The sequence below is a fragment of the Euleptes europaea genome, chromosome 7, assembly GCF_029931775.1.
Source record: "Euleptes europaea isolate rEulEur1 chromosome 7, rEulEur1.hap1, whole genome shotgun sequence".
In the NCBI taxonomy this organism is placed as follows: domain Eukaryota; kingdom Metazoa; phylum Chordata; class Lepidosauria; order Squamata; family Sphaerodactylidae; genus Euleptes; species Euleptes europaea.
The window spans coordinates 78,280,555-78,304,187 of NC_079318.1; the positions used below are offsets into that span (position 1 = coordinate 78,280,555).

The 23,633-nt window shown below is 52.6% G+C and overlaps 2 protein-coding genes across 2 annotated transcripts in view; both read left to right on the forward strand.

The window, feature by feature from the left end:
- On the forward strand, positions 1-22,704 carry AGBL5 (AGBL carboxypeptidase 5). The gene is made up of 16 exons (XM_056852378.1): positions 1-277; positions 1,067-1,238; positions 2,541-2,707; positions 7,150-7,327; positions 7,678-7,856; positions 8,503-9,010; positions 10,140-10,309; positions 11,842-11,977; positions 13,624-13,811; positions 14,680-14,888; positions 17,221-17,391; positions 20,913-21,046; positions 21,601-21,647; positions 21,921-22,075; positions 22,235-22,326; positions 22,541-22,704. The coding sequence occupies exons 1-16, from the start codon at positions 51-53 to the stop codon at positions 22,610-22,612; spliced, it is 2,805 nt and encodes a 934-aa protein (XP_056708356.1). The 5' UTR covers positions 1-50; the 3' UTR covers positions 22,613-22,704.
- The window catches only part of EMILIN1 (elastin microfibril interfacer 1), a 138,503-nt gene that overhangs the window by 72,777 nt on the left and 42,093 nt on the right, over positions 1-23,633 (forward strand). The window lies entirely within an intron of this gene.

The window sequence follows — 23,633 nt, forward strand, 5'->3', positions numbered from 1 at the left end:
ACATCCTGCTGCGTAGAGGAGGATGAACCCCTTCTGCTGGTGGCGAGGCTATGATGGAGATACGCTGCGGCGGCCTCTTGTTCAGCTCCAAGTTTGACTCGGGAAACTTGGCTCACGTGGAGAAGGTGGAACACTTGGAAGGGGAAGGCGACAGCGCTGGTAATGGTGGCAGCGCTTCCTCGATGGTGTTTGGCTGCTCCCTTCCCATCGCTGACTATGAATTCAACGTGTGGACCAAACCGGACTGCGCAGGCACAGAATATGAGAATGGAAACAGGTGAAATGGATGCAGAGACAGACAGTGGGCCTCTTAGGCTTGTGGCCTCACAGGGCCCTTTCCAAGACTGGTGGTATGAACCATTCCCTTTCAAGGCTGTTGGTGACTAATGGATCCTTCAGGGCTACTGTTCCTAAAGCCTTCCTCCAACCCATAGAGACCCCTTAGAGACTGACCGCTTCTTGTGGCTGACCTGGTCCCTCTGCCTTATTGTATCTGTTGATGCCTTCTATAGCTCTATGACTCCCCTGTTGTTGGCACCTGGCCATTCGTCTTCCCCTTTTCAGAGGGTCCCTGGGATGAAGTATAATTGATGGGAATGAGAGAAAGTTGAGAGGCAGTGTGGTGTAGTGGTTAAGGCGTTGGACTAGGACCTGGGAAACGCAGGTTCAAATCCCCACTCCCTCCATGGAAGCTTGCTGGGTGACCTTGGGCCATTCACACACTCTCAGTCCTGACCCTAGCTAGTATTTGGATTGGAGATCTCCAAGGAATACCAGGAATGTGACGCAGAGGCAGGCAATGACAAACCACCTCCAAGCGCCTCTTGCCTTGAAAACCATACGGGATCGCCATAAATCATCTGTGACTTGATGGCAAAAAAAAAGAGCAGGTTGCCAAGCAAGTGGGTTTTCCATCCTTCCACGGATCTCTCTAAGAGTAGCGATATGGGGTACTATAAGGGAAAATATACCGAATGACCTCCCCAGGAGCTGGGGAACAGAAGCTGAGCCATGGCTGCAGTCCTGTCTGATTTTCCTCCTTTTTCTCCTTGTCTTCCCTGCCCAGATCTTGGTTTTATTTTAGTGTGAAGGGGGGGATGCCAGGCAAGATGATCAAGATCCACATTGTGAACATGAACAAGCAGACCAAGCTCTACTCACAAGGGATGTCCCCCTTAGTCAAGACTGTGCCTATCAGGCCCCGCTGGGAGCGCGTCCGCGAACGGCCCGCCTTCGAGGTATCCGTGTGGCGAACCCCTCAGGGGAGAACACCCGATTGGTGCGTCGGGAGTTCAAGCTTGCCTGCACTTGGGCTCTCTCCTGCATTCCTGTTGCCTCTGAAAGCAGCATTTGACTGGGGTCGGGGCTCAGTTTTTTTCAAGGGGAATAGTGGACCATGGACTTACACGATCCAAGTTGCACAGGGCAGGGGAAGGCAGGAGTGACGCCTGTAGGCACCAGTCAGCAGAAATAAGGCACCAAGGAGCCCTGCCTCCAAAAGCTGTCAGCCCACTGATGTTTTACCACTGTAGTTCGCCGCTGGAATTCTTCTTCCATGATTCTGAGAGTTAGAATAACCTTTTCCTTATCTTTTTGGCTCCTTGGAAGAACCTGTTGTCAGCTTGATTTCATGTCATGCTGTTCAGCTTGGTCACACTGATTTTTTTAATGTTTGGTAGGGAGGTACTGTGGCTCGGGTAGAGTGCTTGCTTTGTGACCAGGAGGTTTCTGATTCAATTCTTCTCCATCTAAAGCAGTGGTTCCCAAAGTGGGAAGTACCACCCCCTGGGGGGCAGTGGAATTACCTAGGGGGGCACTAAAAGGCAAGGGGGCAGCAGGGGGGTGCTAGAGGTGGGCCCCTTCAACTGTGTTGTTCATTAATTTGCAATAGAACAAGCTATGGCACCATGCTGGCAAATTTGGTGGAAACTATCAGTATTTTTTTCCAGACTTTGAAGAGCTGGTACCATTGGATCAAGTTCATCAGTTTTGTTGAATAAATTTCAAGTAAAAAGTTTTAATTTGATTTTGAATAGATGTGCAATTAATTGTTACTGTTTTGAAATTGTATTGTTATTATCTTTTTTAGAGCATCATGCAAACCCCTCTTTTGAATCATGCTTTTTATAGGATAGGGTAGGGGGCGCTGGGGTTGAGTTTGTGAAACCAAGGGAGCAGTGGCCCGAAAAATTTCACCCTCTGTAAAGGTACTTCTCAGAGTGGTCCAGAAAGAGCCTGAAGACACGTCTGTGTCTCTGCAGAAACAAGTCGGTGTGGGAGGCGTTGAGAATAGGCATTCCGAAACCAAAGAAAAGATGAGGGGGAGGCAGTGAGCAGGAACTCCTGGGCATTTAATCCAAAGGCTTTTGGGGAGAGAGGTTTCTTCAGCCCAGGGCCACAATGGGATGGCAGTCCCTTGGCAGTATGCTTGTGGTTATTGCTCCCTTAAAGCTCCAGGCAGTGGCACTGGGGGGTAGGGAGTGGGCATGGATCCTGCCTGAGCAGCGGGCCACTCAGTAGCCACTTTTCCTCTTGTGCAGATGGTGGATACCCAGTTCGTCCTGTCCTTTGTGCATCGCTTCCTGGACTGCCGAGGAGCCACTACCTACTTCGCCTTCTGCTATCCCTTTTCCTACACAGAGTGCCAGGACATGCTGGAGCAGCTGGACGCTCACTTTGCAGAGTGCAGATACCTCCCTCTCAGCAGGTGAGCACGGTCTGCAGCTGCAACCCCACCTCCCTCTTAGGCAATCAAGGGCCTGGTGGAGTAGTTGCCATGTGAAGAACAGCCAGGCACTTTCTCACTGTGGGAGGGGCCCCAGGTCTGGGGTCGGAGGCCCTGGATGGCCCACAGGCTCCCACGGGCCCAAAGCCATGGCATCGTTTTTACAGCACTCATCAAACTGGGGAGGCAGTGTGGTATAGTGGTTGCAGCTTTAGACTTGAATCGGAAATTTGCACTCAGCCATGAAGACTACTTTGGATCACTCGCTTTCTCTCAGCCTTACAAGGTGGCTGTGAGGATAGAATGGAGGAGGGCAAGCCTTCCCTGAGCTTCTTAGAAGAAGGGCAGGGTAAAAAAATGTAATAGAAACACTGATCCCATTCGCCCTCTGATCCCCCTTTTGCGGTAGGTAGACCACCCAACAAAAGCTTGATCTCCCAGGCTCAGTGTCACGTTGCAGCTTGCAAATGGTGCTGGAGAGCCCCGGGGCTCTTCACACGGCTAAGGATGGTAAAGCTGCAGCCTCCTGTTTTCCTGCGGCTAACCCTGTTCCAGTGGTTCAGGGCCAGTGAAAAGAACCTCTATGTTTCAGGCGCTGCCCCATTCTCTTCCTGCCCCTACGGACCAGGGACTCCTTGCATAGAAAGGCAAAAGCAGCTGCTCTTTGCAGATCGAGCCTGCTGTTTCTGTGTGCAGGCAGCGTAAAGATTGTCCAAGCACTGGCATGCTTCTTGGGTGTACAGTGCAGGTGAGCAATGTGGAAGAAGCTAAAAAAAGCTGCCCGACGAGTTGGATGGGCGATGCAGCTGTTGTCCAGCCAGGATAGTCTATGGTGTTGGCCCAGGGCTAGATGACGTTGGAGGCTTCCTCTGTGACAGGAGGGAATTGGAGGTGGGGCATGCTTGTGACCATCCTACTTTGCCTGATTCATAGAATCATAGAGTTGGAAGGGACCAACAGTGTCATCTAGTCCAACCCCCTGCACAATGCAGGAAATTCCAAACTACCCCCACACACACACCAGTGACCCATACTCCATGCCCAGAAGATGGCCAAGGTGCCCGCCCTCTCATGATCTGCCTACGGTCATGGAATCAGCATTGCTGACAGATGGCCATCTAGCCTCTGCTTAAAAACCTCCAGGGAAGGAGAGCTTGCCACCTCCCATCTCAAGGTGATTTGAATAGCTGTTCCTCCACCATTCACTGGTTTGCTTCCATAGCAAGGATTCCTTATACGTACGAGGGTAGCTGGGGCCCTAGATTGGGCTTTGGGCTTGTTCTTGTCTGCCTTGATTATACTAGGGTCTTATTTCTAAGGGAGGGGTGGTCAGTGGCTCTGCCATTTCTCTTGTGATGCCTTTAGGTAAAGGTGTTCATGGCTTAGAAACGTTTCAGCTGTGAACCCCGTAGTGGGACAGGCTTTCCCCACCCCTCCAGCCAATCCTGCTCAGCTTGGATAAGTGGCCACTGCAGCTCCAGTCCTTTTAAATTGCCCTCCCAATGTTTGCTGTTCTCAAATGGAGAAGGGGCTTGACCCCAGCCTGGAGCTGCAACAAAGACTGGTTAGACTTGAGGATTCAAGAAGAAGTTGGGAGGAAATATGAGAAGTTCAAAATATGAGAAGTTCAAAGTACTTCCTTGGCATGCAGTAGTTGTGGTATGTCATGTTGCACAGCTGTATCGTTTGGCTTGGGGCGCATCCTTCCCATGCTCAGCACTAGGTCTCGGAGGAGACTGAGCAAGAAGTCTAAGAAGGGGTCTGGTTGGAAGGAGCTTGTTATGGATGAGCCGGCAGTTCCCCTGATCCCAAGATGCTGTGTGTGTGTTTTCCCTCATGGTTCTTGGAGAACCCAACTGGATCACTGGTGTGTGTACTTGTTTGGCACAGTAATGGAAAACACAGCAGCAGAGCAATCTCCACTCTAGGTATAATCCACCCTCAAATTAAACAAGAGCAAGAGCTTTGTGTGGGACACAGAGGATCATGGCAAGAGCAGGGCCTCCAGTCACTCGTGGGTGCCAGTCAAACCTGTTCCCATGGGACAGAAGGGGGCCTTCTTCCTAGACATGCCCCTTCTTTGGTAATGTTGTCTGAGGCACAGCAGTCCTGATGCCTGCAGCTCTTTGGTGCCTTTCCTTCCTTTGTGTGTATCGAGGAATAGTTTGGTGCCAGACCGATACCTGACTGCTTGGTCCCTGTCCACTAGCCGGGAAACATCCTCAGGCTGGGTGGGGCTGGCTTTCTAGAGAGGGCAGAGCAGGGCTTCTGTTGCTTCTGTTTCTTTTTTTAAACTTTTTATTTTTCAAACATATTACAAAACATACAGACCTACAAACATACCTGTTATACCTTTTTTAATATAATTGCATATTCAGTGGCATATTTCTTAATTTTTTACATTCTGTTATTTTTATCAATTAACAAGTATATACTCAAGACATACTTTCCATTTTTCATAAAAATCAGCAGTTGATCTGTTATTCACTAAAGAAGTTAACTTAGCCATAGTTGCATATTCTGTTACTTTATTTGCCCATTCAGTTACATCTGGGCAGTCTTCTGCTTTCCACTTGCTTGCATACTCCACTCTTGCCGCTGTCACCATGTATACTTAAATAATTCATTAGATATTTTGGCATATTATCTGGCAAAAATATTTAACAACATACGTTTTGACTCTTACCACAAATTTGATGTTCAATATTCTTTGCATTGCACCATATATCATTTCCCAGTATGTTCTTGCTGTTCTTCTCTTTCCACCGCTGCCCTGGCTGCTGTGACGATTTTCTAAGAGCCTTCTGGGTCAGACCAAAGGCTTCTTCAAGCCAGTCCTGTCTCCAGAAACAACCAGCCAGATGCTTATGGGAAGCTGTGAAGCCAATGGCCACTTCCTGCAGCTTGGCTCCTGAATTTGGTATTCAGAAGCATTCTGCCAGAGTGCAGAAGTCTTTTTTTCCTCCCCTAACTGCCCTATCCCCTGTCACATAGTCGAGTCTCAGGTAGTGGCCATCCACACAGCTTGTGATTCATTGATATTTAAATTAACTGGGAATTGTGTGAAGGAGAGCTGGCTTTATCTGGATGAGAGGGTAGATGATAGCCATCTGCCCTAGCAGGACTCCCTTGTTCTATTCCCCTTCTGCTTTGATTCAGGAAACATTTGGATATCTGTGGCAGCCACTGCCAAGCGAACAGCAAACTCAGAAGTCATCTCTGGTCTAGGTGTGCTCTGGTCTAGGTGTGCCGGCTTGGCAGGGTTTGAGTCTAGGAATTATCGCCTCCTTTGCCACTCAGGCCTGTACCTCTTTGGCTTCCTCTTTGAACCAGCTGGGCATGAGTTTTTGTAGGAATAAGGATGATCTGAACAGGAAGAGAAGTTCCTTCACCTCCTCCTTACCACATCTTCGCACAGTCATCATTCCTGTTGGCTTTTTTTCATTTCCTACCTCATACCATCTGGAGCTGCCCTTGATGGTAGTGGAAGCAAAGAATCCTCCTGGCTTGCTAATTCCTAATGGGTAGCCATGTTAGCCTGTAGCAGCAAACTAAAGCAGGAGTCCAATGGCACCTTAAAGACTAACAAAATGTATTCCATCCTAAGCTTTTGCAAGCCAGAGCTCACATCATCAGTGCAAATGAGGAAGTGACGTCTGACTCGCGAAAGCATCCGCTGAACTCCTGCCTTGGTATTTGGGGGCCTGGTGTTGCTGTTTGTGCTGGGGCAGAGGGAGGCTGGGACTGAACCAGTGAAAAGGGCTGAATGGAGCGGAGGGGTGGGCAGCAGGATGGGGGAAAGCTCAATTCAGCAGGACACTCACTTGTCCATTTAAACCAGCATCCAGCGTTGTAGCACAATTAGTCGGAGGGCAGGCGCAGGCCCTAGAAAGACTCAGGGGAAGCCACACCCCACCGCCCACAGAGCGAGAAAGTGCCCTAGAGGAGGACGTGCAAAGGGGAGAAAGGAGGAGGCCCTGCCCAGGGATATGCCGTAAGTGATTGATTTGATGACCTCCCTAGACCCAGGTGATTCCTCCAAGCGGGAGATGGGTAGCAAACAGTCAAGGTCTGGGAGCAGCAAGCCTAGTGGCACCAAGAGGGCAGCTCCAACACACTGTGGGGAGAAGTCTGTTCCCTTCCGAACATCCAACCTTGCTGTCTTCCAGGGGCTCAGCTTCCTTCCCCTCTGTCTCCCATCAAGAACCAATAGAGAGGGGGCTTGTATTCTGCAAGCATAAGGCAGGATGAGCCAGTCAGCCCTCAACCTCCCTCCCCCCTTGGGGGCTTCCTTCTAGCCTTGTGGGTTATTGCTGGCTGGGTAGGTTCAGACAGATGCCTGAGGCTAGGTGAGCAGAGCTGGAGGGTGGTACTGTTTGAGCAGGCACCGACCCACTCTGATGGAACTCGCGCATCCTCTCCAGCTCTCTCGATACCATCTATTACCATCGGGAGCTGCTCTGCTTCTCCCTGGACAAGCTCCGCGTGGACCTGTTAACCATCACATCATGCCACGGCATGCTGGAAGAGCGGGAGGCCCGGCTGGAAAGGCTGTTCCCTGACCAGAACACGCCCCGACCTCACCGCTTTGTGAGAAAGAGAGTGAGTTGGTGTGCTGTCCCAGCAGGGGGATGTTGTGCGCGAGGCACAGAATGACCCATCACGGGAGGCTTTTGCTTAGGCACCCAGGTGGGTGTGTGCTCAGGAACCAGCTGGAGGGGATGAAAATCGCCACTCCATAGAAACAGCCACAAACCAGTAGCTAAATGCTGCAAGTGGTTTTTGCAGCTTTGACAAGCTCAATGGGGTGTACTTTGGCCCATGCCAGCCAAGGCATATGGTGGCGGGGGGAGGGAGAAATGAGTAGGGAAGCAGATCTCTTCCCCCTCATGGTTCCCAAGAAATGTATGGAGCCCCTCTCCAACTCTCTCACTTCCCCCTCCCCCGGCCAGGTGTTCTTTCTCAGCAGCAGAGTGCACCCCGGTGAGACACCCTCCAGCTTTGTCTTCAATGGCTTCTTGGAGTTCATCTTGCGGGAGCAGGACCCCCGAGCCCAGATGCTGCGCCGCATGTACGTTTTTAAGCTCATCCCTATGCTGAACCCGGATGGAGTGATGCGGGGCCACTACCGGTGAGTGCTGCTGCCAGCGCTTGGATCTCAGGGAGCAGGTGAAACTGGCGCATGTGCAGCCGGCAGTATGGGGAGGGGGCAAGTCCTAGGCTGTCTTGCTGGGCATAATATCTTTGTGCCTGTGCACTAGTGTTTAACGGTAGCCCTCGCGGAGGTTGAGTAAAGGCAGAAGGTCGGGGGCCAGTTGGCTGTGGAAAGCGCTCGCCGAAACGGAGACCTTCCTTCCAGGCTCCAGGTCAGATCAGTTTCGGTTCCCCTTGCAGCAAATGGATCAAAGAGGCCTGACTCCAGCATGCCTATGGGAGGCCTCGCAAAGGCCAGGGGCTGATGGAGAGCAGCTAGCGGCCTGGGATCGGCTGCCGCTAACACAGTTGGCTCAGATCAGTTTCCTGTCACAGTTCTGCCTCCGTTGATTGCAGGAGTGTAGGAGAGGCTCGGGCCTCCTGGCTCCTGATACAGGACACTCTGGGTCAGGCTGCTAAGTAATGATGGGCTTGACATTATTTGGCTCAGGGGCAGTGGCTGTATTGTCTCACCTTTGCAGCAGGTCCCGCGTAGACTCTGGGATGGCGACCGTGCCCAGCGTCAAGGACGAAGGTGCCTTCATCCAGCCTGATTCCCAGATTGTTCCCTCTCTTTCCCACAGGACAGACTCCCGTGGAGTAAACCTCAACCGCCAGTATTTGAACCCCGATGCAGTATTGCACCCTGCTGTATACGGAGCCAAGGCCGTCATGCTCTACCACCATGTTCACAGCCGCATTCACCCCGGTTCCCCTGACTGGCAGACCCACGTTTCCCCCCTTGGCACAAAGGTGACGAATCAGCATTTTGTGCGCAATGGCCTACCCGCTGAGGAGGCCCCCCTTTCCAAGCTGGAGAGAGCAAACAACCTCCGCAACTGTCTCAGAGATGCCTGCGTCCCCCCGTCTCAGGACCTCGAGGCACTGGGGAGCAAGGACCAGGATTCCTGGATCCTCTGTGACTACCCAACACCCGACTACTTTGACAACGAAGCAGAGAGCCTACTGTCCTTCCCAGAAACCATCCCACCTCAGGAGAGCGGACTAGCCTACTATGTCGATCTCCATGGACATGCCTCCAAGCGTGGCTGCTTCATGTACGGGAACAACATGTCTGATGAGGCCTACCAGGTGAGGAGTGGTGGGAATGTCCAGGGGCCAGTCAGAGTCTGCGAGACCTGCCTGGTGACGTGCTCTACCCATGTGCTACTTTGTCTGTCAGCAGGATGCTCTATATCAGAGCAGTATCAAAAGGAGCAAGTGGGACACGCTTGGCTGGGATTATTTACCCCAAAAGGGCTTACATCATTCTTCCCTCCTCTGTTTTTTTCCTCACGAGAACCTTGTGAAGCACATTATGCTACTCTCCTTCATGTGGTGCAGTCGTATCACTGCCTAGAGGCTGTTGGCTCTCTCTGTGTAAATGTGTGTGTGTGTGTGTGTGTGTAGTCACAGCCAAGGCAAGAGACTAACAGAGGTGGTTTGTTTGCCATTGCCTGCCTTCACATCATGACCCTGGTGTTCCTTGGTGATCTCCCATCCAAATACTAACCAGGGCTGACCCTACTTAGTTTCCAAGATCGGGCTATACCATATTGCCTCCCCCCCTCCCCCGTGAACACTCATATAGCTACAGAAATGTGACAACTAGCAGAAATTATTTTGTGTCCTGGGATGAATTCAGGCTTGGCCTGGCACAATCCCCACGTCCGCTAGAAGGTCGGGGTGGCTGGGTCAAAGGAGTGCTTTCCAAGGTGATGCTGTGCTTGACCACATAACTTGTTTAGTCTCCTGTGGCTCATTCATTGGAGGGCTCTGGGACCACTACAGTCCCTTGACTGATCTGTGATCCCTCCACCTCTTTGCCATCCGCACTCCAGCCTAGTGGCCATTTCTCCATGGTACATGTACACTGGCTCCCCAGGAAACGTGAGAGCCAGAAAAATATGAGGGATGGGCCGAAGCAGTTAGAAGGCTCTTGCTTGAGGCTGGCTGAGCTGGAGATGGTGGCCGGCCATTGTGCCTCACCGGTGGCTGCTGATGCTGCTGGCTCTAGCACTGGATGCCTGATAAGCATCTTCTGCAGGTACCTTCCAGCCGTCACCAAGTTGGTTGCGATTCCCTCTCTGTGACAGGCCACCTCTTGGCTGGCTTCAGTTTCTTTTGATTGTTGTTTCCTTGCCACCCACACCTCCCCGGGGGGGAGGTTGTCTGTCTGCTTCTGCAGTGCTTGCCCCAACCTCTCTGCTTGATCTTGCAGGTTGAGAACATGCTGTTCCCTAAACTCATCTCCCTGAACTCAGCTCACTTTGACTTTGCGGGCTGCAACTTCTCGGAGAAGAACATGTACGCCAAAGACAAGCGGGACGGACAATCTAAGGAGGGCAGTGGGCGGGTGGCCATCTACAAGGCCTCGGGCATCATTCACAGGTATGTGCCCTGGTGGGGTTCCGCTGAATTTCTATCTGCTTGCTCCTTCCACATGCACAACCCCTGGGCAGCTTTGGTTTTTAGAAGGCAGTCCTAAAACCTGGTCCTCAGAACCCTGATTGTTATGCACTCTAAATAGTCCTGTTGCTTGCATGATGCTCCTCTAGAAGTGATGGAGATGGAAGAAGCCTGTACCTTCGCCTGCCTACTTTCCTGGCTTCTAACATTTCACTAGGTCTGCGGGTGCAGGGCAAAAGCTGAGATTCCTAGGCTGCTCAGTCTTGCTCCTCAAGCTGGATGCAGTACTTGGCCAGTGGAGTTGCAGACTAGCAGAATCCACCCATCTCTGGCAGAGGGCCAGGCTTTGTTGCCATGGGGAAGACTCAGGCCAGAGAGAAGGAACACCTTACGGTACCTGGCTCATGGAACTACTCTTCCCAAGAGGATCACAGTCTCCTCCACCTCCCTTAATGTTTTTTTTTCAGGAGAGTTGCTCTCTAAAGGATCCTTGCAAATTGAAGCCAGTGCTGTGTTTGGGTTGGGGTGGGCAGGGTAAACTCAAGGTGGGTCAGGTCAGACCTGGCTCAGTCCATTTCGGCAGGAGGGCAAATCTGAGCAGTCCTAAGGCGCGTGATCACATGTGGATCCTTTAGGTCAGGGGTGGGGAACGTCAGGCCCAGGGGCCATTTAAGGCCCGCGAAATCATTTGGTCTGGCCCTTCGTGGGTCCTGGCAGAACTCTAGTGCAGAAGGATCTAAGACAGGCAATTCGCCCCCCCCCGTGGACAGGAATAGCCTCTATTCAAGGCAGATGTGAGTGTGTTTTGCCGAGAAAATGAACCTTTTTCCCCCCTTGCAGAAGAGTCGTTAGCTATGGAGCTGCTAGAACCGCCCAAGAAACTGTTAACCCTTTCCCACCTGGGCCATGGAGAAACGTATTCCCTCTGTACTACAAGAGGGCTGGGGCTGGAAGTGGTGACAATGGAGGGGTTAAAGGAGGCAGGGCCAGAATGCGCGCGGGGGGGGGGGGGGCGGGGAGTGAGTTCTTAGCCAGTGCGTCCTCATTTCATCCCTGTAGGTGGAGGTAGCAGGAGCCGGCTGTAGAATCTGGCCCCAACCATGCGTAGCAGGAGCAACTCTGGCGTGTGGCTGGACTGCTACGCCTGGCTGGTGCAACAGACCATCCTGTGCCACCAGGTGGGCAAGCACGCCACTGGTTGGATGCTTGCCTGCGTGGGAGGCAGGTCATCTGGGGCAGCTGCCTGCTTGGGGCTTGGTCAGCTAATTTTTAAGTTGATAATTTTGTATGGCCCACGAATGATGTTATATTCAAATGGCCCTTGGTGGGAAAAAGGTTCCCCACCCCTGCTTTAGGTGGTGTTAACCTTTCTCTTTCTGCCCTGGAGCAGCTGGGAGGGGCCCCTGTCTTTTTCTCCATCCTCCATCTCTGATGCGATCACTCTCCGCATCCTGGTAGCTGGCAGAATTCTTTTTCTTGTGCCAGTAGTGACGGCCTTTGTCTCTGTTTTCCAGCTACACGTTGGAGTGCAACTACAACACAGGGCGATCAGTGAACACTGTTCCGGCAGCCTGCCATGACAACGGGCGGGCCACCCCTCCTCCTCTCCCAACATTCCCCTCTAAGTACACCATGGAGCTGTTTGAGCAGGTACCCGTCTCCTCCTCTCTCTTCTCCCCCACCCCAGTAATGCTAGGTAAGCTGTATAGTTCCCCGGGTTTGCTCCAGGGCAGGGTGGAAGCCCCTCCCAATAATGCTGGTCACATCCAGGAAAGTCCCTCCTGCCTAACAGGAAATGGGAGTGTAATATTTTGAGGACAGATGCCGCGTACGGAGGAGCTGGTGAAATACAAGACTCATAGCCAGATGGTTTGCTTAGTCAGTGGCAGAATCTACTCATGTTTGCTGAGTAATACCTCCCCTGCCCCCATCTATCATTTGTCCCAGCCTGATGACCAGACCAGGACTCAGCACAACCTGTGGGTCAGGATTCCTGAGTTCTCTTGCTGGCCCTGTGACTTTGGGACACGAGGTTTGATGCACCCATGGCAGATCTTGCTTTAGCTGCCATCGTGAGAAGATTTCTGGAAAGGCCTCTGGCTGTTGGATCTCAGAGAAATCTTTCCCAGGGGGCTGAGGTTGATCTTTTCCTGATCTGTCTCTCTAGGTACGATACTATGGGTGTTAGACGGGTGCTGCTGTTCCCAAGATGTAAAGGAATTGCCTTCCTAAGGAAGGCTGAGGATTAGACCCTGTGCGGGATAAGATCAAGGGAGGCCTGTCAAGGCCTGTCCAACCTGTACCCTGTTCTGTGTCACACGTTTCCTCTATTGTGGCTGCCGGGTGCCTTGTAAGCCTCCTGTTTTTGTGGCCCACAAAACATTGGTATGCCACATACAGCCTGGATCTCAGGAGCACCAAATGTAGATCACTCAGTGCCCAGCATCCTACCACATGAAGCTGCCTTATACTGAATCAGACCCTTGGTCCTTCAAAGTCAGTATTGTCTACTCTCACCGGCAGCAGCTCTCCAGGGTCTCAGGTAGAGGCCTTTCACATCACCTACTTGCCTAGTCCCTTTAACTGGAGATGCCGGGGATTGAACCTGGGACCTTCTGCATGCCAAGCAGATGCTCTACCACTGAGCCACAGCCCCTCCCCGTACCAATGATACCTTGACCTCCCCCAAGAGAGACTTTTGGACAGAAAGCAAAGGAGTTGAACAGACTTCTCCAGTCAGTGGCTTCCCCACCCCACCCCCAAAAAAAGAAATATCAGGAAGCTCAAGCAGTGTCATATCTACAGAGGCCACTGATGAATGACCCAGTCCACATGAGTTTCTCCAGGCCTGACACACTTCTCTGATCATTGTATCGAGCTTCTGCTTCTCCCAGCTGCCTCTGTGGTTTCTCCACTGGCATATTCCTTTATGAAAGGGCATGAAAGGACATAGGCAGGAGCATAAGAGATACGGCATCTCATACTGGGGCATCATCAGCTGCCAGCAGTATCTCATAAATGTCAGCTGATTGATGGGCTGAGGGCTAATCCTTGAATAACCTTGGGTTACTGCCTCAGTCTCAGCAGGCAATAAAAGGAGGGCAGGACAGAAATGGGCCATCAGAACATCTGGCTAAGGACCCTTGACACTTCCTGCTGTCTCTTGTTGAAGAGAAAGGGCTACCAACTGCTTCTCCGCAGGGCTTTCCTTGGCTCTTCCAGTTCCACCCTGCCTAGAAAACACACCCTTTGGCCAAAATACCCCGGAGTCTAGTGACGTCTCTTGCCGTACCCAGGTTGGAAGGGCGCTGGCAATCGCAGTGCTGGACATGGCGGAATGCAACCCCTGGCCGCGGATTGTCCTGTCTGAACACAGCTGCCTCAGCAACCTGCGAGCCTGGATGTTGAAGCATGTGCGCAGCATGCGGGGCTTGGCAGGCTGCAGCCGGAGGAAGGGCAACAAAACCCCACCCAAGGGGGGCAAGTAAGAGACTGGGCTGGGGGCCTGGTGTGAGGCGGCTGTCCTTCAGGGATTTCTCCCTTTGCTTCTCAGAGCAGTCAGAAAAGGAGGGGGGGCTTGGATTTCTTTCTCGCAGAGCCACTCAGACCCTGTCGTACCTGTGCATGTGTCTCTTCCCTCCCCAGCCAACCCACTTTCAAGGCTTTGCTGTGCTGTTCAGCAGGTGCAGCCAGCCACCTGCAGTTCTGGAAGATGACTGCGTAGGTCTTTTTTCTGAGCATGTTCAGAACCAAGCCCTTGCCTAGCATGCTATTGCATGTGGCAGGCGGAGCAAAAAGCCCTCTTCTTCCTAGCAGCGGTTTATCGTGGTGGGTGGGTTGGATTTGTTTATCTCTGGAGGCACAGAGAACCTGAAAGCTGGCTGTGGTTGCGGGGAATAGGTTCCTGAGGCAGGTGTTGCTTTCCTCCCTTTACCAGCCTGGACCTGAGTAGTCCCTTGTGGGGGCCCATCACTGCACACGGGGGTTGTGAGGGTGACGCTGTTCCCTGAATAGCTAATTTGAGACAAGGAGGAGCGGCTGCTTTAAGAAACACTCATGCCCTGCATGTAGTTTCAGTGGGGAGTCAGAGATGCCCTGTTGCATTCTTCTTCTGATGCCAATATTAGATTAGTGTATCAGTCCTCAGACCCTGACATGCAGAATGCATGGAACTGCACGTGAGAATCCTAGCACCTTCACCTTTGGCAGAGATGTTGAGGGGGAGAACACAAGGTAAATTCAGGAGGGTGGGTCTAGTTCCAGAAATCCTGTGTGTTATGCCAGAAGGCAAAACACGTTGCTCAGGGATGGTTGCCCCAGCTCTTACGCGGCCTTTTCCCGTTTCCTCCCAGCGCGCTTTCTGCCTCCAGTTCCGAGAATTCTCTGTACCGGACCAGGAGTTTCAGCAATGGCACCAGCGGGAGCAACAGCAGCCAGCAGACCTCTCCCCAAGTCAAAACCTCGCCTAGCTTCACCTTCAGCGGCTCGCGGTCTCCTGCCCCTGCGGGCATGGGCCAGAGCCCCCAGAAAGGGGTCTCGAGGGTGCTGGCTCTCGTACGAGGTAAGCTGCCCGATGGATCCATAGCAGGAGTGATCCAGTGGATGTGGGAGTGGATCTGTTGCCGACCGTGGCACCCTTGATCAAATGACACCTTTCTCAAGAAATAAAGTTGGAGCCCACGCATCTTGTGAAAACTGTCCATCTGTCAAACTGAGCACCCCTTCCTCTTTCCCAGCCTTGGGAGAGGTCAGGCTTCGGCAGCCTGCGCAGGGCAGCAAAGCTTGTGCTTCCCCCACACCTGAGGAATGGCCAGTTGGTCCTGGGGGGAAAGAGGCAATTCTTCAGCAGCTCAGTTTCAAAATTGGCATACTGGATGACTGTTTTGGAACATGGCTGTGGGGTTATTATTTTTATGTAGCTATTTATGGTCCACTTTTCTTCCAACTGGGGACCCAAAGCAGCTTACATCGTTACCCTCACAACAGTGGCCCTGGGAGGCAGGTGCGGCTGGCTCAAGGTTACCCCGCAAGCTTTCATGGCCGAGTGGGGGTTCAGACCCGGGGTCCCCCACATCCTAGTCCAATGCTCTAAACACACCACCATGCTGCCTTCCACTGCATTTCCAGCACCTTCCCCCAGGTTCTGCTGCTCCTTAGTCTCCCTCATTCTTCCCCCCATGCATCCCCTATACACCTTTCCCTGTTCCTCCCTCCAAGGGAGGGAGCATATGTATCCTTACGGCAGTCCTGCAAAGTAGGTGAGGCTGAAAGAGTGATGTGACCAAGGACATCTAGTTACCTTTGGAGCTCGCAGGGCTTCCCCAGTTCAAGCCCTAAGCCTGGGCCTGAAACCCACTGACTGGTGTCTCCAGGGGCACTCAGCTGCGCCAGGACCCCCATCACAGTCAGTTCCCCCCTTCCTGAATCCAGCCACTTGCAAAAAGCCTCTGCTCCAAGACACCACTTCATGTGAACGGTTCTCCCTGCCTCCGCTTGCCTGTTGGAATGGCTCCACCCCTGCTGTGCCCAGGGGATTCCCAGCTCCGGCCTTGCCTGTCGGGTAGAGAGATTGGCGCACAGACCACTGCTTCACGCAGTCAGGCCACCTAGCCCAGTTCAGTCTACTCCAACCCCAGTCTGGCAGTGTCAGCACACTCGTGAAGAATGACCACTGAGAGAGGAGGAAGATCTCTCTTGCTCAGAGCATGAATGGACAGAGCATAGTGTGAACCGTCCCCCCTCATTTCTCCCTTTGTTGCTGTAGAGCAGAGGTAGGCGACCTTTTTGACCCAGCCCTGGTTTAGAGAAAAAGACAGTTCCCCGTGAAGATGTCGGCGTGCCAGGGGTGGAGGGGGCACGCACACAGCCTGTTTTCGGCCTCAAGCCACACAGGGAGCAAGCGGAGCCCAGCAGTGCTGCTGCCTGCATCTCAGGGGGCATGCCTCCCACCCAGACAAGGTCTCAACGGGCCCAGACCCTTGCCTTCTCCCACCCTGCAGGCCCCAGTGGAACTGCCATCACCTCAAGGGCAGAAAACCAGCCCTGTGGGCCAAGCAAAATGGTCTAGCCGGCACATCGGCTGGTGGGGGTGGGGTTTGCACAGCCCGAGGTAGACGTCGGGGCCCTTTGACCAGCTCCTGCAGCAGGATCCTGTGACACACCACAGGACGATCCACGCTCTGCTCTCTTGCACCTGCCTACCAGCTCATTCTCTTACGAGGCGCCTTGGTGTATCACCACGTTCGTTCTTGTTGAACAGTGCTGCGGGTGGTGGTGGGGGAACGGGGCTCGCAAACTCACTGTGCTTTCCAGGTTTCAGTAGCCTGCAACTGTTCAGAGCCTCCAAAACACCGCCTGGGTTGGATCAAAGTTGACCGGGTCACACTGGAGGCAGAACAGGGAAGGGAGGAATTCTTCCGTTTGCCAGTGAGGAAGCTCGTCCCCCTGCTGGCATGACTGCCAGGGACCCACTCATGCTGCAGAGAGCTCCGGCCTGACAGTAAAGTGCATCAGAGCCCGGACCTTTTACCCCTCTTAAGGCTGTTAGCCTTGCCTGATTGTCTATTCCACGTTCGAGGGTGCTCTGAGCCCAGTTTGCTCTATTTGCTCTTGCTACTTGGTCCTGTGTGTTGAAGAAACAGGACAGCTGGCTCCTCCTTTCCTCCTGAATTGAACACTGATCTAAAACATCTGGAGATGGCCTGGGTTTGAGACAGGAGAGTGGCTCTTTCCTCTCTTTGTTGACTGTGCCTGCCGCTCACGTTGTGCTCCAGCCAAAAGGGCCCACCCATTTGGGCCAGCTCTATAGAGGAGGAGGGAGCTTGGAGAGCAGAGGGGGGGCAGGAAGACGGCTGCTCTCACCTGGCCTTTTGCTTGTCCCTTCTTCCACGTAGAGCCTCGAGTCCAGGAGAAGCAGCGCCATCAGCATCCGACCTTGCTGCGAGCCGCGGTGAGCGGCATCCAGGTGCCTCCGCCTCTCCCTCCCTCGGGCCGGACAGTCTCCCACCTCCAGCTGCCTCCCAGTCTCAGCCCCTGCCCCCTCTCAGCCACGCTCAGCATGTCAGGTTCGTATTCCCTCCTCTACCTGCACCTACCCTCACTCTCTTCCTGGGGTCAAAGACTGCAACAGAAACCTGAGCAGATTTGCTGCTGTCTGGGTGACTCAGCCACCAGGGAAGCCAAGGGCAACAGGCTGTGTGCCTACTCGCTGTTGCGGACTTAATACTAACAGGGAGATCCCTGCTAGTTCAGAGTTGCTGCTAGTGCCAGCTGGGTAGCCAAGGCATGTGGCTGCTGACAGCCAAGGTCAGCCCACTGAACTTTCTCTCCTTGCTGAGCCAAACCTCTTTGCCAGGAGGGAGGGCAGGTAGCTCTCTTCCTACCAAAGGTAGTAGGATATTAAGCAAATGCAGAGAAGCTGTGGGGCAGATTATATTTTTACTTGGCTGGCACAGGCCCCAGCCACTTACTCTCCAGCTCCACCACAAGTGCATTTATTCAACATTTTTACCCCACCTTTCCTCATGTGTCAAGGTGGTGGTTATTCCATCCATCTTCTCCGCCAAGTTAACCTTCGCTCCCACTGGAGCAAAGTCCACGGTTTCCTTTTCCCTGCACCAGGTGCCTACCCTGTTAGACAGCAAATCTGTATTGGGCTGTATCCACAGGCTCCTGCCCATCATGGGTTGTCTCTGCCTCCGGCGGCTCGCAACTTTTATCACCCTACCAGGCAGCGGTTTTTTCCTCCTATCTTCAGGTCCCCTTGCTGACAGCTGCTGAGTTTGTGCACAGGGGGAGATGACCTCTCCCCGTTTAGTCAACTGTCTGCTACTCACTACCTGTACTGCTCTTGTTCTTAAGTCTCACCACCTTAGTACCCCTGATCCCTGTTGCGTCTTTGTGGTTCTGATTAGAACACGGGGCCAATTGTGCAACTGCTGCTTGAGCTGCAGCCCCCACCTAGCATTCAGGCTTCTCCAGTTCTTCCAACACACACACACACACCCCATGGTGGTAAAGGTATCAAGCCGAGTGCTGTCTCGGAGGCTGCTGCTTCGCTTCCAGATGACAGGGTGTAGCTCCTAGTATTACGCATGCTGGCCTGCTGTTCTCCTAGCGCCTCCCTGTGAGTGTTGCACCCCAGAATACTTATTCAGTTTGTCTTAAAGGATTGACTGAAAACAAGGGTCGTCTCAGAAAACAAAACAATACTTTGGGAATACTTTGTGCAAGATCTTTAAAATATCTTCCAGGAAACAATTGCTAGAACAAGGACCCAGCATGGTGACAGCCTTTGCCATGTGTTCTTTTCAACCGTCAAATAGGTACTTAAAGCGTGACTCACTGATGCTGGTCTGACACGAACCAAACAGGGATTGCCAAAGTAGATTCTGCCTCACGGCTTCCAGTCAGAAATAGACCCCTTGGGGGTGATATGAAAAGGACAGCTCAGTGCAATTCAGCTGTATTTCCCAGTTGGTGGTCTGTAAAGCAGGGCATGCGCTGCTGTCTCCAGACTTCCCTGCCTTACTGCCCAACAACATGCTGTAAAACCTTTAGTAAAAGAAATGTGGTCATAACAATCCGTTTTAAAGAGAAAGTCAGGCGTCTCCGAGGTATTTCTGCCTGTCAATCAAGACTGAGGGAGAAACGCATTCCATTTCTTCTTTTAAATCAAACGTTTTGCTTTGGCGAGATCAAAGCTTCCTATTGGCTTGTCCTCTCTAATTTTAGACGGTCATTTGCTCAGTTTCACATGATTGAAAGGATTTTTTCCGTGCTTTTAAAAAAAACTGATACCTGGAACAATACTCGGCTAAAAGAAGTGTGAAACTTCTAAGAGGAAATTATTCTGTAGGGAATCCTTCATTCAGTCGTTCTTTTAAAATTTCCCCCTTACTACGCAACTAGCTGGAGCTCTCGGGGGGGGGGGGCGTCTCTTGGTGGCTGTTCTCCAGTATGGAAAATGAGTTGGGCTTTTGGGGAATGATGCCGGGTGGATACTGATGGCTCATGGAGCACCACAGAAGTCTCTGCCAGGCTGAACTCTCCCAAGCTGGGGAGCCGAAAACATCCCCTTAGGAATGAGGATCGTGCTCCTCCAGCCCTCCAAGGAGTATTACGGAGCTGCGTTTCCTGGGTCAGGCTAGCCGGTTCCTGTGTCAAGGGTTCTACGTTCATGCAAACATATTAATCTCCCCTCCCCTGTCCCTCCAGCGGACAAAAAGAACAGTTTCCAATTCGTCCCCTTAAAATTTGCTGTACTGCCTCTCGTTCAAGAGAAGAGCCAGTCTTGTGCCTGAGCGCTGGAAGGTAGGTTCCCAAGTGGTACAGGCAAAAGAGTGCAAACAGTCCAGTCCTTTGGCTTAAGGTTGCCTGTGGTGGGAGAACAGTGAAGAAAGGCCTTGCAAGAAGCACACTGGAAGGTAAAACCACCACACAGTATGGGGCACTTTAGACCTGCTGCAAAGGCCATTAGAACAGCGCTCTTATGCGTCAATTTCAGCAGAGGTGTCTTTGCGAAACAAGCTGTCCATCGGTATTCTGACACATACCCCGCCCCCCAGAAGCAGGTCTTAATGGTTCTTTCAAGGCCTTTTTTATTTCAGTGTCTTCCCACCACACAGAATCTCACACTAGACCATTCACACTGGCCATTTCTGCATGGGAGGATTTGCTGCGCTCTAGATGCACATTTTTCCCATCCAAATTCTCAGAACTCAAAAATAATCCCCCGTGCAATTTTGAGAATATGGATGGGGAAAATGTGCATCTAGAGAGCAGCAAATCAAAGGCAAAACCTCCCATGCAGAAATGGCCACTCTTTCAGGTGCAGCTACTCAGATTATCGCTGCAAGGAAAAAATAATGCAGGGGATGGCAGGCAGCAGTTTGCAGCCCTGCTGGTATGTGGGGCAAGCTCTTGCCAGCCACACTGTTCCGCTGCCTCTTCTTCATAGGCCCTGCCCTGGAGTTGCTCCAGAAAACCAGCAAGTAACACCTTGAAAAGGAGGGAAACCGTCGCAGCCTCAGCCTAGGCAGAGGAAGGGCCGCCAGCTCAGTATATGCACCAGTTTGCCTGTTCCATATTTGTTTAGAGCTGTCACATGGGGTGAGGGTGTGAGACTGTGTTAAGGCAGTACATTCTGACTGTACTTTCCAAGGAGCTTTCCCCATAGCTAGTGGCTTGGTTGCATATTCCCCCTTGAACTCTGAATGTCCAGCTCTGTCAGTGAGTACCTCAGGGAACACGGGGTGGGTGGTGGGTGGGAGGTGCCTCTGCAAGCATAACCTGTGCTCATTGGAGAGGCTAAAGCTAACTGCTCTCCGGCCTAGTGACTTGTGGGTGAAGCTGTGGGGGTGATATAATACTACAGGGTATAAATATATATGACTTCGCAGGGCATCAAGGGCAGCAAAGTATGACCCTGCCTACACCACGGCCTCCCTTGGCCTGAGCATCTCTCCTGCTCTGAGCCACTGTGGGCTTGTTAGGTATCTGTGCTGTAATCCTAGCCCTGTTACAAATGCCCTGTTGGTACAAATGGGGACGATACTAATTCCCCTCCCCACCATTAATCACTCAGGGTCCAGCCACCGTGGACTACTTGTGGGCACCAAGGCAAATACCTTAGCAGCTACCTGCCGTGGACTGCAAAAGGCAGAGCACCCCAGAGAGGAGCTACAGGGCCATCCACCTTGTAGCCTTGCACTGCTCCAGGTAAAGGGAGAAGGGGGATGGAGTCTGCTTTACAACACCAGCCTCCTTAGCTTGACTGACAGCTCTCCTCCAGGAGAGGAAGCCACAGGAAAGGCTTCAGCTTGGTTCAGAAGGGGCAGGTAGTTGCCAGGCAAAGGCCTCCTTGCCTGGCTCCCCTTCCATGCCACCAGTGTCCTTTCCAAGAAACATGATCCTTGGCTTCCATTCTTTCCCCCTGCCCCAAGATAAAGCTTCCAGCTGCCTCCCCTCCCATTCCTACTGCTCTGCTCCTCATAGCTCAAAGCACCCAGACAGTCTACAAGCAAAGTGCTTAGAAGCATAGGGTTGGAAGGGACCACCTGGGTCATCTAGTTCAACCCCCTGCACATTGCAGGAAATTCACAACTACCTCCTCCCCATCCCCAGTGACCCCCTACTCCACACCCAGAAGTTGGGAGAAAGAAAAACAACCTGCAGGATCTCTGGCCAGTCTGGCCTGGAGGAAAATTGCTTCCTGACCCTAAACTGCTTGGCTCGTGCGATGCCTCCCTCATGACTTTTCTCTCTCCCCACAGAATCTGAACAGGAAACTGAACAGTGAGAAACTACCACAGCCACCCAGGTAATGGATGTGTGGCAAGAGCCATCAAGTGTTCATGTCCAGTGTGTGGGGGGGTGCCCCACAGAGGGAGCTATTTTACTTCTCTTTTGTGCCCGACTCTGTGAAAGGGCCATGCTTGGGAATTGTGCGTTCCCACATCTCCTTCTCCACACCCAAGCAGCCAGAACTGAATAATGTACACCTCCTCAGGTCCATACAGCCTTCCCAGCTCCAGCTGTTGCCTTAACAGCAGGACCAGTTGTCCCAGTGCCCCCACTTTTGCTGTTCCCTCAGCCTGGAGATGCTTGTACCTCGGCCCAGCCGGATCCCCATCCGCAGGAAAGCCCAGGCCCAGCACCTGCTCAGGCTTCAGACCTGCAGCGAGGATTCTTCTCTCAAAGTGTGGAAATACACACCCTCACAGATGCCAGCCCAGAGTTCTCTGCCAGGTACGTTCCTGCACACCAGGGGGAAATAGCTGCCTTGTAGTCAAGCAAACTGGGCATCTAACGGTGGAAACTTTGGTTAGTTTCATGTCTTGAATTCCCTGGGGTCACATTGCTGCTGGCGGGCTCATCCACCCTTTCCTCATCTCCCCCTTCCTCCAGAGTTCCAGCTGGAAGTGCCAGAGCTGACTGCAACGAACCAGAGGGAAGAGCCGCTTTTTCTATGCAACACTCCCAAGGTTTTGTTGGACAAGGTACGGAGAGGGGGGACTTCTGCTAAGCCAGCCACTGCAGCATCTCTCATCTGCAGCCACTGCCCTCCACTTGAGCACCTGTCTTATAGGCAGAAGAAGAAGAAGAAGCGTACTCCGTGAGGCATAGTCAGTACCCACCCTCCCTCCTCCCCAAAAAAGCATGGGGGTAGTATTAGCCCCTGTAAGTCCCTTGAGGCAGATCTCTCTGTTGCAGAATCTCCCGGGGCACGCAGATTCCCCCCAGCTCACCTACCACAAGATCCTGTCTTTCTGCACAGAGGCCTGACTTGCCAGGGGGGGCTCAGCAGCTGCAGCCAACCTGTTCCAGCTCCTCAGGAGCCTCCACCCCGCAGCATGCCAGGCACAAGATGACTCCACCGTACTTCTCACTGTGGGAAAGACCTGTGGGAGATACCCTGCTGACATCCAACAAGTTGCCAGACCATCTGTCACCCTGCTCCTGTCCTTTTAAACCAAAGCTCCTGTTCTGGCTGGCGGCAACCACTGGTGCTGGTTTGGAGCCACCCTTCCGGGCGTAAGGGCCCCCCTTCCACACTCAACTTGCTGCATGGGACACCAAAGGCCTAAACAGTATAGCCCAGCCAGTCTTCCTGGAGCCCCCTTCTCTGCTACCTTCACCAAGGACTGGAGTTCTGTCTCTCTCTCGTCTATTCTGTGCGTGATGCTCTTCCCACCCTGGATGTTCCAGCAGAAGGAGGGTAAAAGACTATTAGGGGTGGATGACATCTGGGGATCTCGACGAGAGCAGCTCTCCCGTGGAGAGTACATCCCAATCAGCAAAACAACAACAACAACAAAACGAAAGTTGTGTCTGGAGACAGATTCACCACAAAGCCAGCTGCCCCTCCTTCCCCAGACCCATGGGAAGGAGCCCACCTTAGGCCATTTCTGCAGCTGTATATAGTAGTTACTGGGTTGGAAGCTATTTTTGAAATGAGATTGTCTTGTAACACGTTTCTATTAATAAATTTTGTTTGACAAAAAAGAAAAGAAAAAAGAGGCCCATTCTGCCCTGCTGAGCCACGCCTTGCTTTTGATCCCAGCCTGCCCCATCACAGTTACAGGTGCTTTGTTCTTGTCCAACCAAGCGGGGAGGAAGAGGCTGTCGGGTGCTGGGGCATGACGCCGGCGGTCTCTGCCGAAGGAAGGGAGAAAAGGTTGAGGGGGGGTAACTGTTCCAGCAATTAGGGGGAGGGGAAGAGGGGGGGGCTGACAACCAACTTACCTGCCTCTTTGGAGGGGTGTGTGTGTGTGGGGGGGAAATCGTCACTCCTGCTTCTTGGGGT

Coding starts and splice junctions, on each gene's coding strand:
- AGBL5 (XM_056852378.1), top strand. CDS start 51: ATGATGGAGATACGCTGCGGCGGCCTCTTGTTCAGCTCCAAGTTTGAC. Junction 278..1,066: donor GAATATGAGAATGGAAACAG/GTGAAATGGATG, acceptor TTCCCTGCCCAG/ATCTTGGTTTTATTTTAGTG. Junction 17,392..20,912: donor AGCCACGCTCAGCATGTCAG/GTTCGTATTCCC, acceptor TTAATCACTCAG/GGTCCAGCCACCGTGGACTA.